The 15,406-nt window shown below is 34.6% G+C and overlaps 1 protein-coding gene across 1 annotated transcript in view; it reads right to left on the bottom strand.

Moving 5' to 3' along the window:
* The window catches only part of LOC118749420 (putative neural-cadherin 2), a 580,827-nt gene that overhangs the window by 95,584 nt on the left and 469,837 nt on the right, over positions 1–15,406 (bottom strand). Inside the window, exon 9 of the mRNA XM_036484223.1 lies at positions 2,349–4,665. Coding sequence (XP_036340116.1) covers positions 2,349–4,665 — 2,317 coding nt within the window. The remainder of the gene's footprint in view (positions 1–2,348; positions 4,666–15,406) is intronic.

Raw genomic sequence — 15,406 nt, 5'->3', positions numbered from 1 at the left:
AAAACAAGGACCTTTACCCTTTTCGAAACGATGCAATTTTAATTAATCTAGCCTCCTATATCAAAATATGATTTTTCATTAAAAGTGAAGCTAGCAACTAGAATTTTCCATAAATAGCTTTGCTACAGTTATAGTAGGTGCACTCTTTTGCAACCGAGCTACAAAAGAACACTCGCTTAAATGACGAAATAAACGCAAAGCAACAACACAAACTCGGCTATTTATCCGAGCTCAGCCAGGTCGGTTAAAAAATACGCGACCTGAAGGCTAGTGTTGGTAAGTGAAAAAACTGCTCTATTGTGAATTGTTAATGGGAAAGTGGAGAGGGAAATTTTTGCTTCCTTTTATACGTGACTTATATTTTAAAAGACGCAAATACCTCGCATAATTACTCATTTAAATTGGTTTTTGTATCTAAATCCCGTTAAACTAATCACATTTTCTTGCCAGCTACCAACAGGGTTGCTTAAGTAGGTAAAAGGAAGTTTTACCTGAGTTGAGCGTTCTTTTGTCGCTCGCTTACAAAAAAATGCAGCTAGTATAAATGGTGGTCTAGGCATACAACATTCAAAGCGGTCTGGACATACAACATTGCAAGTTGATAAAAGCGTTGTAAAATAATATATCTCATTACCATAGAATTTGTTTTGATAACTTTTGATTTTGAAGTTTTAGCAAAAGTCGTTATAAACAATTTATGAGATTGAAAACGAAAAACGTGGAGCGCATGTAATACAAAGCATTAGATTTAATTGACAATATTCAAACTACATACATAACATAGACCTAAAATTTCTACAGCGAAAGTAAAAATTTGAGATCGATTTTAAGCGGTCGTTATTAATATACCTACATACATATACCATACATACATATATTACTCTTCAATTTCAAATCAGGCCTATTACATGCGCCCCACGCTTTTCATTTTCAATCTCATAAATTGTTTATAAAGACTTTTGCTAAAATTTCAAAATCAAAAGTTATCAAAACAAGTTCTATGGGACTGAGAAATATTATTTTCTAATTTTAGTCCATTTATAAAAGCGTGGTACATTAAAAAGTTTTTTTTTTTAATTTATTATATACTTTTTAGTCTTGTCTGTATAAAATTTTGCAATAGATACTAAAATAATTCAACTTGCAGAGCAAAATGTTAGCCGTCACTGAACGAACTCAATGAGGTACAACCAAACTCGCTATCGTCTATCCGTGCTTGCTAACTTTGTTGTTGCTTTCACATGCAAAATTCTTCTTTAAGCGATCGGAACTCAAACATAGCGAGTGAGAAGTGGCGAATCGATGACGGCTGTTGTTTGCTCACATTTAGTATATGCCTACATATGTACATACATACATATAGCAGCAATTAATTTCATTTAAAGCAGTCATGCCCAACGTCGGCAGAACTCCATAAGCAAGTGCCCTGCGCTGGCAGAATTCCATATGCAAGTGCCCTGCGCTGGGCATGACTGATTTAAAGAAATGACGTGTCGTCCATTTCCGCTGTAGCGTATGTAGTGCATATTTTTAACTTCTTCTGGCGAGGCGACATCTATCTCTAGAGTTTTTCTAATTGCATGTCTTTGGTATGATACCTACGACGAGGTTGATATCTAGACTAGGTTTGCCATAAATACCTTTGCTATATTTATAGTATGGTGGTCTGGACATACAACAACAAGTTGATAAAAGCGTTGTAAAATAAAAATGAATTAGCAACACGAGTTTGCGGGGTGAGCATGGCTCTGAGGTTAACGCTTCTCCTTAGCACATCGATGACGCGGTTTCGATCCCTGCTGAAGTCTAGAAAAAAGAAGTCCGATGAGCAAATGTGGTGATCTCCAAAATAGCTGCTATAACTTCTACCGCTTAGACTTTGTTGCTTTTTCCATTTTTCCTAATAAATCGTGATACAAAGCTCAATAAAAATATTAAAAATTATAATTTTTTTTTTGTTGAAGGTGTTACTCATTGTCTTCATATCATCGAACATATTTACTTCGTATGGAAGAAAATAACCGGCACTGTCAAAAAAAAATGTCGAAAATCAACGGTAAGTCACAGCCGTTTCAAACTTGCACTGTGTGACACTAAAATTGAGTCTGCTATAAAACCGCATTATCAAAATCTAAGTTAAAATCTAACTAAGAAGCTCGAAATTTACCAGACGCCATACTGCATCTACTATTTTGAGTTTTGAAATTCAGACAGCGGATTCACTATTAGATACCCCGAAAGCACCCAGTGCAAAATTTTAAATCATTTCTTGAAATCTTGGAATTTTCGCCGCACTTTTATATTTCGGCCGCACTGTGCGACAGAATTATCTTCATAAATTCACTCACCTGATATCGTCCAGACAGCTTCTTTGAAGGTCCGATTGCACCTCATAGGTTTTCACGCCCGTATACTCCGCTTTTCCGCCAGCATATACACCCTCCTGTTTATCGATGGAGAGCCATTGATGACCAGCGAAATTGTACGTTTCATTGTAGCGTCGTCCCTCACCACCATCTAGCTCGAGCATGGCAGCCGAGCCGTAACGACTCACACGCACCACATGCCACTGACCATCATTTACCGCTATGGCATTCAATTGCAGGCGCTTCTCCTCGGCGCGCAGCGAATTTAAGTTAAATCGAAGCTGCAGGTGACCGCGACTGAGTTCGAGTATTGCGTACTCACGTTGGTGCTGATCGCTAACACGAAAAAGCTCACCCTGTTGCTCGCGTGTACGGAACCGCAGTTGCAGTTGCGTGCTAAACCGATCCGGTTCGAAGCTGAGTGCGAACTTGACATAACTCTGCGGTTTGAATGTGGTTGGTATGGTAGGTAAGCTGCAGGTCGGTCCCGTCCAGCCGGGTCGGCAGTAGCATTTGGCCTGCACTAGACTTGCCACGCAATTACCTTGTTCCCAGCAGCGCGCTGTGCTCTCGATTTTCAAACAGACCGCGTCGGTTTGAGGGCAGGCGGGATAGCTATTACGCGCCAACGCCGGGAACGCCAAATCATAGTGCTCGGAGTTGTGTATGAGATTGCGTATGCAGCCATCGAAGCCTTTAGAAGTAAAGGCATACTGCCAATGGTATAGTGTTTGGTCGAAGTGTTGCCGATAGATGCCACCTACTTGTAGTGGTACATTCAGATTTAGCGTTTCGCTAAAAGGTGGAATCAGACCACGTGCTTGGCATGAATTGTCATCGAATTCGGGCGCTGAACCATCATCCATCTCAAACACTTCGGCGCTACGGCAGAAATCAATTACCATGCGCACATTTTCACTGTCCCAAAATACATCTAATCGATGCCAGACGCCATCGTCAAGCGTCTTTTTTGTTTTCACACGCAATTCCAAAGTGCCAGAGCCAAAGTCGATGAGCAGACGCGGGTAGCCCTGTTCCAGCTCTACGGCAATAAAATCACGTAACAACTGCTCCCCCGGCTTAGGTGGGACTATAGGCCCATTGTAGAGGATTAGTCCATCCGCTTCGCTGGTAATAAATTCGAGACTGAGATGCGATTGTTCACACAGTTGCAGAGCAGGATACCACGCCCAGCCATTTCCACGAAAACTGCGCGTTGTCTGCTGGCAGCGTGGCCCGTTGTAACCTACAGGGCAGGCGACGCACTTTGGCCCACTGCGTGTGTCCACACACCGCCCGCCATTGTAGCAGTGATGTGTGCGACACGTCTCCTCTCGGCTAAAGGTGCGTGCCTTGCAAACACATTGAGCGCTTGTATTAAGTCTCACACCCACTAGCGATGTTTTATTCACACTCACTGTATACGGCGTCCGATTGCGTATCTCCACGTGGTTGGTACATGAGCCCTCGCAGTACTTCCGCTCCTGTAGGCATTCATCAATGCCCGCTATGGTGATATTTATACCAACTTCCTTTTCAATCTCTTCGCGATGCATGAGCACCACACCATTTAAACGCACTGCCTTGAAGTAGGGCTGCTGTGTGGGTGAACGGGCTGCGAAATGTACGTCCGTCAACAACGGTCGCTCTGACTTCAATTGCACACTAAACACATCTACATAATCACGATCTGTGTACAGAAGCTCCGCCAGTTTTTCCCGAAACCGTTCGAGCTTGGACCGCTGTAGTTTATGTTGTTCATAGTCCCACACGCGTATAAAATCTTCATCACTGATACCCGTCAGCCGCATGGAACCCGCCTGCTGCACCGCCTCGTGAGTAATATCGCGCACCACCACAGTCATATTCGCCGGCACATCCACTTGCCCCTGTTCCCGATCGTAAACTTTAAAGCGCAGCTGATAACGTCCACGACGCGTGCCCGCACGCATCATAATGATGCCCGTGTCCGTGTCCAGCTTGAAACGTTGATGCTCTTGCGCTTCCCAATAGTACTTCTTGTCCGGCACATCCCAGTCGTCCAAATCGTGCACGTACACACGTCCTATTTGCGTGTCATGCGATTGTCCTTGGTAATTATAGACAACAACATCCTTGCTGCCTGGCAGCATTTTATTATCGTTTACATCGCCAATAATGACAGTCAAAGTGCTGGTGCCGGTCATGGGTGGTGTACCGTTGTCCTTAATCTCAATTGGTATGAGGTAGGACTTTTGTTGTTCGCGATCGAAGGGTCGCAGCGAAGAGACAATGGCTATGCCATTGCCATTGTCTCCACCTGCGGGTTAAAAGTATACGAATTCATTTTGTTTCCATAGTAAGAAAAGAGAGCAATGTGAAGGCGGTCGGTAGGAAATAATGCGCGTGTTGGTGTTTGGACGGATGGCCATGGTTAATTTGGTTGATTTGCCAAGAGTTTTGTATTTGTTTTGTTTTTATTAAATGGTTTGTTGATATGCCCCGTTAAACGTTGTTCACGAAGTTGTTTTTCATGTTATGAATGTTGCATGAAAAGTAAATAAAAGAGTAAAAAGAGAAAATAAATTTCTGTCGAAGTAGCAAAAAAGTGAATGCCTAAGGCTGGAAATATCTTCTGTCTACTGATCGATTGCAGAGCAATTGCTCTAATTACTTGCCGAGGCGAAATTGAATAATGCTATGGAGAGACGCATTTCAATATAAAAAATTACCTGCTAAGTAATGTATTTTACAAGTGAAAGTTTCAAGGTCCAGAAATACTCTTAGGTAAAATTTTTCTGTATTAGGCGTGTTTTATTTAATTTAAGCTATTACCTTATTTTGTATGGAAGGTTTATACGGGTGAAAACCGAACTCGCTTATCTGCTTAAAAAGCCTTTATTTGCATTAACTCATGCATTATCCTTTTTCGAATGCGCATAAGCAGTCGAACTAATTCACGGAAATTTCTTGCGCGTTGATATCATGAAGCAGACATTCGCACAAAATAAAGAAATCAAAACAAAAATATTTGATTATGAATATTATAATTTTTTTTTATTTTTTTAATTGCAGTCATGCCATTTTCAAAATTTGACCAACATAGGAAATAAGCTTATATGGTTTTATTTGACCAAGATTTAGCTTGTGATGGTTAAATAAAACACATATATGCTTATTATTATTTTATTTGGAAAAGTAAGTTTGCATACATATGTTTACTGTTCTTGATTGTAAAGCAATTAAAATTTGAATTAATAACACGGTGCTACAAAAAAATAACGAAATACACTCGAGGGAAAATTTAGTGCAGTGTAGGTAGAGTCGAGTACAACATGAAAATAGGTTTCTTTTAGTACCTGAACGATCAATTTTTTTTTTATTTAAAAAACTGTTATTTTCGTACTTGAAGCTTTTATCTATTAACAGCTTGGTATTAAAAATATACCTTTAAAATGATGTTTAACAATATATTGTTAGACTTAGCATGTTAGGAATTTTCATCGGGAGAACTTCTCACGCTGATTTCAACTGTACCAAAATTATTTGGCGCAAGTTTATAAAGCAGATATAAAGGTTAAATTAAAGATTTTTGATTTTTTACATAGTAATATATTATGAACTACATAACCGATTTAAAAGCTAATGATGTCAAAATAAAGACAATCCATTTATCTTTCAGTTGATGTGAATAATTAAAATGCTTTTTTTATAAATTTAATCCAATAATACTTAAAAACGAAAAAAATCATACTTTTTCATAAAACAACATTTTTTGACAAAATTTCACAATTAATGAAAAAAAGTTTATACTACTAAGAAAGTACAAGTTAATACCTTTAATTTGATGTACACATTTAGTTATGATCTGCTGTTGAGTTTTAAGAATTTAGTGTTATTTTGGGGATAGTGAAAGAAGTTCTGCGCAAATATCCCACGATATTACGGCTCCGTCTAGCTAGCACCCCATCCAAGGATTTACGAAAAAAAACTATACGGAAACGATTGGTCATCGTTTGGTCAGGATTGGTCACTGATTTCCATCGTTTGGTCATTAACCGTTCTCTTGTTATTCAATTTTCAAATTAGGGGTTGAAAATGTCATGTGCTGGGGTGCTTTGTGAAAAAATATATATATACAAACGACTGGTCATCGATTGGTCAGGATTGGTCACTAATTTTCATCGTTTGGTCATTTGCTGTTCTCTTTTTATAAAATTTTCAAACTAAGGGTTGAAAATTTGATGTCCAAGCATTTTCATCATTCATTTATTCAATTTTTAAAGTAGGGGTTTACTGGAATCCTGAGCTTTTGGTCGCCTAAATATTTTAAATAATTCTTTAAATAAAAAGAAAAAATGGACAGGTATGTTACACATTACAAATTGGCAAACAAATTACAAAAAAATCAACGCCAGTTTTTATAAAAGGGAAGTGTTAAATGAAAAAAAAAATTAAAATTTTTTTGAAATGATGAAGTTTCACTGATGCTTTAAGTTTCATCACTTTCGCTTTTGGTTGAAGGAAACCGAGAATATGCCATTGATATGATCTCAAAAGTTCATAATTAAAAAATTTTAATTTTATTGAAGTAACTTAAGAAGTAGAGAAAAAGTACATATATGCCATTAATATGATCTCAAATACCATATCATTAGTTAAATAAAAAGTTCCTTATTAGAAAATTTTAATTTTATTGAAGTAACTAAAGAAGTAGAGAAAAAGTACAGTTTTTATTGAAATAACTAAAAAAAAGTTATTGGTAGATATTTTCCAGATTTGGTAGATTTTTCTCAAATAGATTGTAAGTATTTTTTTTGTCAGTGGCAACCCTGGTCCTGGAATCAGTCCCGGAGTTAGATATTCGTTATTTTGCTACAACTTAACTCGAAAAAATTTCATCAATAAATATTGTTTGAGAAGCTCTCTCACCATTTAATAAATAATAAATAAACGGGTTTTAAATATAATATATCGCTAGCTTAGAGTGCAAAGTTGCTAAGTCCATTTTTTTCAACTGTACAGGAGAAACAAAAAACGTTGCTAAGTAATTTTCTTTAAGTATTTTGCAAAACTTTGAATGCAATGTTTCGCGTTTTTCATTTACCCTTTATTAAAAAAAAAATAATAAAAAAGTCTGATTTTTTACAAATTTTGTAGATAATTTTGTGACTTAGCAAATTTTCTACGTTTTTCTTAAAATTTTTTTGATGGACTTAGCAAATTTTCCATGAATTTTTCCAATATGTACAATACGAAAAATCCATTTCGTAGGTACGTTTCAAGAAACAATTTGTTTGAACAAATTTATTTTCAGAGATAGTATTCGAGACTTCTAGCTTTAATTTAAGCCTAATATCACCTTTAGTTTCTTTGCTACGGCTTCTAAAATATTACAAAAGCGCGATTTTTTGAGACTTTGACCTCGTTTTTTTCCAAATCTAGAGCTGATGGAGACTTTATACCCTGCAGTGAAAAATTATCAATTGTTAAAACTAACCAACTTATAGTTAGCTTTTTGGCGAGATTTCGATTAATACCTCACTTTTAATTAGCTATGACAAAACCAACTTAAAGTGAATTGTAAAGTCGTGCAGGAGTCATGCAAACGCAATCGGGAGTTGGTTTTATTTACAAGTTTCTATTAAATATCCTCATACAAAAATTACTTTCAATACGCTTTTTTTCTGAACTTCGCAGATTCTTTTTCATATTCAGGACAAATAAAAGGAAGATCGAAATTTTATGCTATCATTTTGAAGTTGTCTGACGGTGTTCGAATATGGGGCCACCCAGAGCAGAATATGTAAACAAATATGAAATGTAATAAATTGAAGTAAATAAATAAGTAAATAAAAAAGTAAAAAACAAAAAAATATTTTGTTTTTCTTATTGATATTTTATGTCCAAAAGTAGTTAGTTACAAGTTAGTTGACATGTAATGCAGAGGTATCCAGGTCTGACTTTTTTGCGGCCATCGCCCCACAAAAGTAGTTAGCTTTTTCGAACAAAATACACAGTTAATAGTTAGCACTAGTGTTCGCGTAAACAGACTAAAGTTAGGTATAAGCTAACGTCACTCCCTGCAGGGTACTTACGGACTCGTAATCAGCATAAAAAAGTCTATCCAAAACAGCTTTAACATTTGATGCAACGAAATTGTTTCCCATTTTTGTTCCCTTGTGTAATAGATTGGCGCTTACACATATGTTAGTCTTTGGTCGAGCTTCTCCTCCGATTTGTGGCGTGCGCCTTGATGTTGTCACACAATGGGAAGGGACTTACAGTTTTACGCTGTTTTTCTTTGCAGAAATACACTCGGAGGTTTGCCATTGCATGTCGAGGGGCGACCGCTGTTAAGGATAAACCTTCTCTTCACTGAACAGGCACAACTTCTAGAAACACTAGTTTACTTATGTTTATGCATACAATATAAAAATTGCAAATATAGGAAAATGACGAAAAATTTTGTTAAACATTTTTTTTGTTTTAAAACAATCTATACATAATTGCTCAGTCATACGACTACGTTAGGGCGATCTGGTGCAGCTACAGAATTGAGTTTAAAATTAAATTAAAGTGCAAGCTCCATAGGTTATCCAAAAATTGTCAGATTTCAAATCAGTGAAGTACGTGCTAAAATATAAGCGTTTAAACATTTTCTTGACTCACTCTCTACGTATCTATATATAATTGCTCAGTCATACGACTTAGTTAGGGCGATCTGGTGTAGCTACAGAATTGAGTTGTATACCAAATTAAAGTGCAAGCTCCATAGGTTATCTAAAAATTGTCAGATTTCAATTCGGTGAAGTAGGTGACAAAATATAAGCGTTTTAACATTTTTTTGACTCATTCTCAATGCTTCTATATATAACTGCTCAGTAATACGACTTAGTTAGGGCGATCTGGTGTAGCTACAGAATTGAGTTGTATATCAAATTAAAGTGCAAGCTGCAATTGCGATTACCGTGTTTGTCACAAAAGTAAAATTGGCAGAAAAATTAATAGTGAGCAGTGTAATCTATAGAAAAATATTTACCAAATATCCGTGGAATTCATAGTTTCGAAATTTATTTCCCGAAAGCAAAAAATAAAAATAGCTTAGATCACTTTCTTTTTTAAACACCTAGGATATCACTGACAAATTTAAAGAGCCCAGGATGACGGTAAAATTCAAAATTTTAAAATTTTTTATTTTTTTTTGAAATGAATGATCCAAATTAGCCGGTATACATATTTATGTATTTTAAAATTTATAGAATCAGTGGTAGAATTTTTGTACTGAAAGTGTTAAGAAAGCTTTAGTTTAAAAGCGTGATACCAAATCACCATGAAACGGCGCCAATTTTAAAAGATTATTGCATCTCAGACTACGGCTAATAAAGCCCTTGGTCGGATATTGTGAGAGGTTGGACTATACCTTAAAAATTACTGTTTTCTCGCGGGCCACTGTACGAAGCTATGAGTAGAGTAAGGCCCTTTAATAACTTCAAAATTATCTTGGGTTATCAGGTCTCTAGCAATACAAGATTAATTGTTGTCTTTCGCGAAGTTCTTTAAATAAATTTTGAGCTACATACTGAGGTATATTCTTGAACATCACGTTTTATTTTTTACTTAAGTTTAAAAATTTAGTATCTGCAAGTATTTCTTTAATGCATTCACCCGAATTTCGGGGGTTTATTACTAGTTTGTTTATAGTCTGAATGATTTTCATCATATTATTATCATAAATCAGTAATAGCAAGTCTTGCTTTCAATTTGGTAATTATTACGGTAATTATTATATCGAAAAACTTAAGTGGATCTCCAGTTTTTTTCTAAAAAAAATCTCTTCAATTTTATAAATAACCTTTAGATGAAAGAGCAGGATTACAGAAAAGTATGCCAGGGAGTGACTTTTTTCGTTCAAGCTGAATGCAAAGCAATACCGTCCAATTGGAGAGTCCTCAAAAGGATTTTCCAGGATATGTTAAAGACTATTGCATTTACCTACCTACAGTTACCTTTTCACATAATGGAATTAACTAAAATATTTATGTAAACACTTGTTGCACGTCTCCTACTTTCATATAACGGCAAATTTAGAAACCACGAAAAATGGACTTAAAATGGGCCCTAATTGTATTATGTTTATGTATGCAAATACTAATATTTATGCTTGCAACTACTATTAATTTATCAAACGATTCCTAATCTTTGACAATACATGTTTGACTTCATTCACCACGACCTTGAAAACTGACCAAATCGGCGTGACCAAGTCCATGGTAATTTTAATATTATATAATCATCCGAAAGCATTAAAACGTTTGAAATAAATCTCGTCTCACTTTTTTGTATTTTTCACTTGGTTGCTGAAGTAATGAAGAATTGAAAATTCATAAGGGAAAATTATAGTTTTCTTATTTTTTATTTTAATATCTTAAAAGTTTGTAGACTTATTGAAAAATGATAAATGAACGCGAGGTACTAAGTTTAATAACCCTTTATTTGATATATCGTCCTGTTTATAACAATTAACGCATTCCATAGATATTACAAGCCAAAGTTTCATTTTCAAAATTCATACACTTTGATTCAATTGCGCGGGCTAAAGATAAGTTTTAAATTAATCTTTCTTGGCCAATAACAATTGGCTTAGACCTAAGACATCATAATATTACTATTACAATAGGGTCAAATGCCTTTTATTTTCCCTCATACAAAATCGACCCAGCCTAATATACATACATACAAAAATAATGTTGTTGCAAAACCCTCAATACAAATCGAATTCGATAGCGTAAAAAAAATATTCATATTTTTGTGGACTTTTCAAATTTTCTGTGACTACTTTGGACTTAGCAATTGTGCACATCACGGAATAAAACGGGTAGAAATAAAACAAGTAGTTAGATCCTTTCAGAAACGGTGCATTTTCAATATTCCTTGCTTCCTGCATCAAAAACTAATTGTTCATAAAAAGTGGACTTAGCAACATTTCACTCTAAGCTAGCGATATATAAATCAAGAGATACATATAACAACAAACCTGTTGGTTCCTTTTAGTTATTTACATTTCCTTACTCTATACTCGTATATATATATTTCTCAACAGCAACTCTACTCACTCCAAATACAGTCACGATGATGGCGAAGATAAACCATAGACCCAGAACAATAATTATTTCATGGTGGAGTTTTACAAAAGTCATCAACATTTTCACAAGAATTATAAAAGTTTTTTGATAATAATTATGTGTTAGAAAATTTTTTAAAGTCGTCAATAACTATTATTTTGAGACTTATAAAAGACTTTTCATAATAATTATCAACGAGATAAATATGTTTAAGTCTTGGAAGATTTTTATTTATTTAAATTTTTATGGAACACCCATATGTAATAACTTTTTAGCAAATATGGATATGTTTGAACGTTTTTGTTTTTTCTTTTTCATACAAAAACCAATACATACATATTCGTATGTATGCCTCTGTTGTAAAAAGACGTAATTGATTTTCTATTTTAACATAAATGAATAAATATGTAGTAAAGTCTACTGCTTTCCACTTATTCCGCTTAAATTTTCCGAGATTAAAAAATATATGGATTCTTTTCAACCACAAAATTCGTTTGTTTACTAAATTTCTTTTGCATCGAGCTTTTTCCAAATTAAGTTACTTTATCAGATATGTATACGCTAAAGTATTATTAAATGTGTATAAATTTAACTATTGTCCGTTGTTGTATTACTAATAAATAGTTTACACTTTATATAAAAAAAAAATATTTAGAACCCGTTTATTTATTACTTATTAAATGGTGAGAGAGCTTCTCAAACAATATTGATGCAATTTTTTTCGAGTTAAGTTGTCGCAAAATAATGAATATCTAACTCCGGGGACTAATTCCAGGACCAGGGTTGCCACCGACGAAAAAAAACCTTACAGTCTACTTGAGAAAAATCTACCAAATCTGGAAAATATCTATCAATATTTTTTTTAGTTATTTTAATAAAAACTGTACTTTTTCTCTACTTCTTTAGTTACTTCAATAAAATTAACATTTTGTAATAAGGAACTTTTTATTTAACTAATGATATGGTATTTGAGATCATATTAATGGCATATTCTCGGTTTCCTTCAACCAGAAGCGAAAGTGATGAAACTTAAGGCAACAGTGAAACTTCATCATTTGAAAAAAATTTTTTATTTTTTTTTTCATTTAACACTTCCCTTTTATAAAAACTGGCGTTGATTTTTTTGTAATTTGTTTGCCAATTTGTAATGTGTAACATACCTGTTAATTTTTTCTTTTTATTTAAAGAATTATTTAAAATATTTAGGCGACCAAAAGCTCAGGATTCCAGTAAACCCCAACTTTGAAAATAGAATAACAAGAGAACGGTTAATGACCAAACGATGGAAATCAGTGACCAATCCTGACCAAACGATGACCAATCGTTTGCGTATAGTTTTTTTCGTAAATCCTTGGATGGGGTGCTAGCTAGACGGAGCCCGATATCACACATTTTCCGCGTCTGGCAACACCGACATTGTTGACTACAAAAAATCAGCTACTTATGGTTATGATACCTATAATCGATGATAGTTAATGAGGTTACGGTTATGACAATGGTTATGGCTATGGCGTTATGATATGTCACCACTTATTTAACCTTTATGTAGAAATACGGCCTTGAATTTATTTGTGTGCATGGCCTGGTCTTTTAGATTCTTTGAGCAGTGAGGCTAAGAAATTAATCAATATTTCCTCAACATTGATACATATGAGCCGTTTATTTTGAAGTGATAGAACCTTCCACTTGCGCTTAAATTAAAGCTAGAACTCTCGGCCGCTATCCCTGAAAATACCATTCGTTCACCTTGACTTGATTCCCACTTATAATCATTTATTGAACAATAACAAAATACTGGAGTATTGTGCTATTGGAAAAAAGAAAATTGTGCCCAAATCCATTTTTGTTGTACAATAAATGACTATAAGTGACCTTAAGGTCAAGATCCAGAGATGGCACTTTCAGGGATTGTAGTTGAAAATTCGAGCCTTAATTCTAGCCTAAGTGGAAGAATCTACCACCTTTTGTTTAATTGCGGTAGGTACTCAAACTTTGCCAAAATCACATTTCATCATCAAGGTGCACGAATGGTATTTCCAGGGATACTTGCCGAGAGTTCTAGCTTTAATTTAAGCCCAAGTGGAAGGTTCTATCACGTTTTGTTTTGTTGCCAGAGCTTCTCAAATATTGCAAAAAACGAGATTTTTTTGATACTTTGACCACGTTTTACTCAAAATCTAAAGCTGATGGAAACTTTATACTCACAGATTCATAATCAGTACAGAAAAGTCTATCAAAAACAGCTTTTACATTTTTTACACGTTTTTCTCAAAATCTAAAGCTGATGGAAACTTTATACTTACAGATTCGTAATCAGCCCAAAAAAGTCTATCAAAAGCAGCTTTAAGATTTAAGGAAACAAATTTTTTCCCCATTTTTTTGGCCTGTGTAATTGGTCCAAAGTCAGTGCTCAATATGTATGTATGTAAAATTGTTTCACAACTTTTTACTTTCGGCAAAAAAAAAAACATAAAAATTAAAAACGATTATGCACATTTATTGTCATTGCGTTTTTTATTTAAAGCAAGAAAACATGGCTTAAATTTATATTGTTTACAATATTATAGCCGAAATTATACATAAATAGAGTTAACCTAAAATAAGTATAAGTAAGAAAGTCTAAGTTCGGGCGGAGCCGAACATTAAATACCCGGCGCAAGTATTAAATATATGTTTTTCACCTTTCCGAAACCTACCACTAGATGGTAAGCCGGGTGTATCAATTTTGAGTAAATTAGCGTCTTTAAATTTCGAAATATTGCAGGTTTAAGCATTTCTGAAATTTACCGTTATATGAAAAGCGGCCGTAATTTTAGTCCGATTTCAATAATTTTCAACGTTTTGCTTTTATGTCGCAAGCACAATAACCATACTGAGTTTGGTACAAATTGGTATAACGGTTACCGATATACATATATGTGATCATCAGTAGTTACTAGAATATCGCAGTTTTCGTATTTCTGGAAATTACCGTTATATGGGAAGTGGGCGTGGTTACAGTCCAATTTCGACCATTTTCAATACCAACCTACCTTGGATTAATGGAAACCTACATACCAAATTTCGGTGAGATATCTCAATTTTCGCTCGAGTTATCGTGTACACGGACGGACGGACATACGGACAGACAGGCATGGCTTAATCGACTTCTCTATTCATTCTGAGCATTTATGTACACATTTGTCTATATTTATCTCGATTCGTTTTGGCTGTTACAAACAACCGTTATGTGAATAAAATTAATATACCCTTGTGCACAAGTGCGCTCGGGCATAAAAACCAAGAGTACCAAAACATTCTATTAATTGGCACACTACAAGTGAACTTATTAATAACCGGTTTTAGTTAGCTGAAAACAAACTGACTTAAGAAGTCGAGGAGTAGTCACCCCTAGTTGAAACATAATGAACTTATAGTGCATTTATAGTTAGTTGAGTTCCCTACAGGGTATACCTACAACGTGTTGTTTCGGATTATTTGGTGATTTTTTTGTAGCAACGTGTCAACAATTTTGGTTTTTGGTGCCGAGATAAAAATAGTAGTTTGTTATAAGGTGTGCATTGACAACATTAAAAATGATTTTTATTTTTTGCCTAAGAGTAGCTTTCCAGATATCGCTACATAAAGATTTTTGATAAAAGAAAAATGGTCGATCAGAAAAATATTCAATCATCAAAACACGTAATACATATATTAAATGACAATAACTAAATTTGCTATCTTTCATCCATTGTACGTTGTTCATGAAAATTACATGTTTTTGAGATAGTTATAAAGATAAAAAATATTAGGCTTTTGTAAAAATGGAAAAATTTTCCATTTACATATGTTTTTAAAAATATATAATGGCTTTCGAAAATTTATTTTTATACCCATTTTTTTAAACTAACGGAAATATTATTTACAAACAAGTAATTTTTAAGCAAAAAACAAAAG

The sequence above is a fragment of the Rhagoletis pomonella genome, unplaced genomic scaffold, assembly GCF_013731165.1.
Source record: "Rhagoletis pomonella isolate Grant_MI unplaced genomic scaffold, Rhpom_1.0 Rhpom_scaffold_00016, whole genome shotgun sequence".
In the NCBI taxonomy this organism is placed as follows: domain Eukaryota; kingdom Metazoa; phylum Arthropoda; class Insecta; order Diptera; family Tephritidae; genus Rhagoletis; species Rhagoletis pomonella.
Note: the sequence above shows the minus strand (reverse complement) of the source record. Positions and strands in the feature narration are given on the sequence as shown.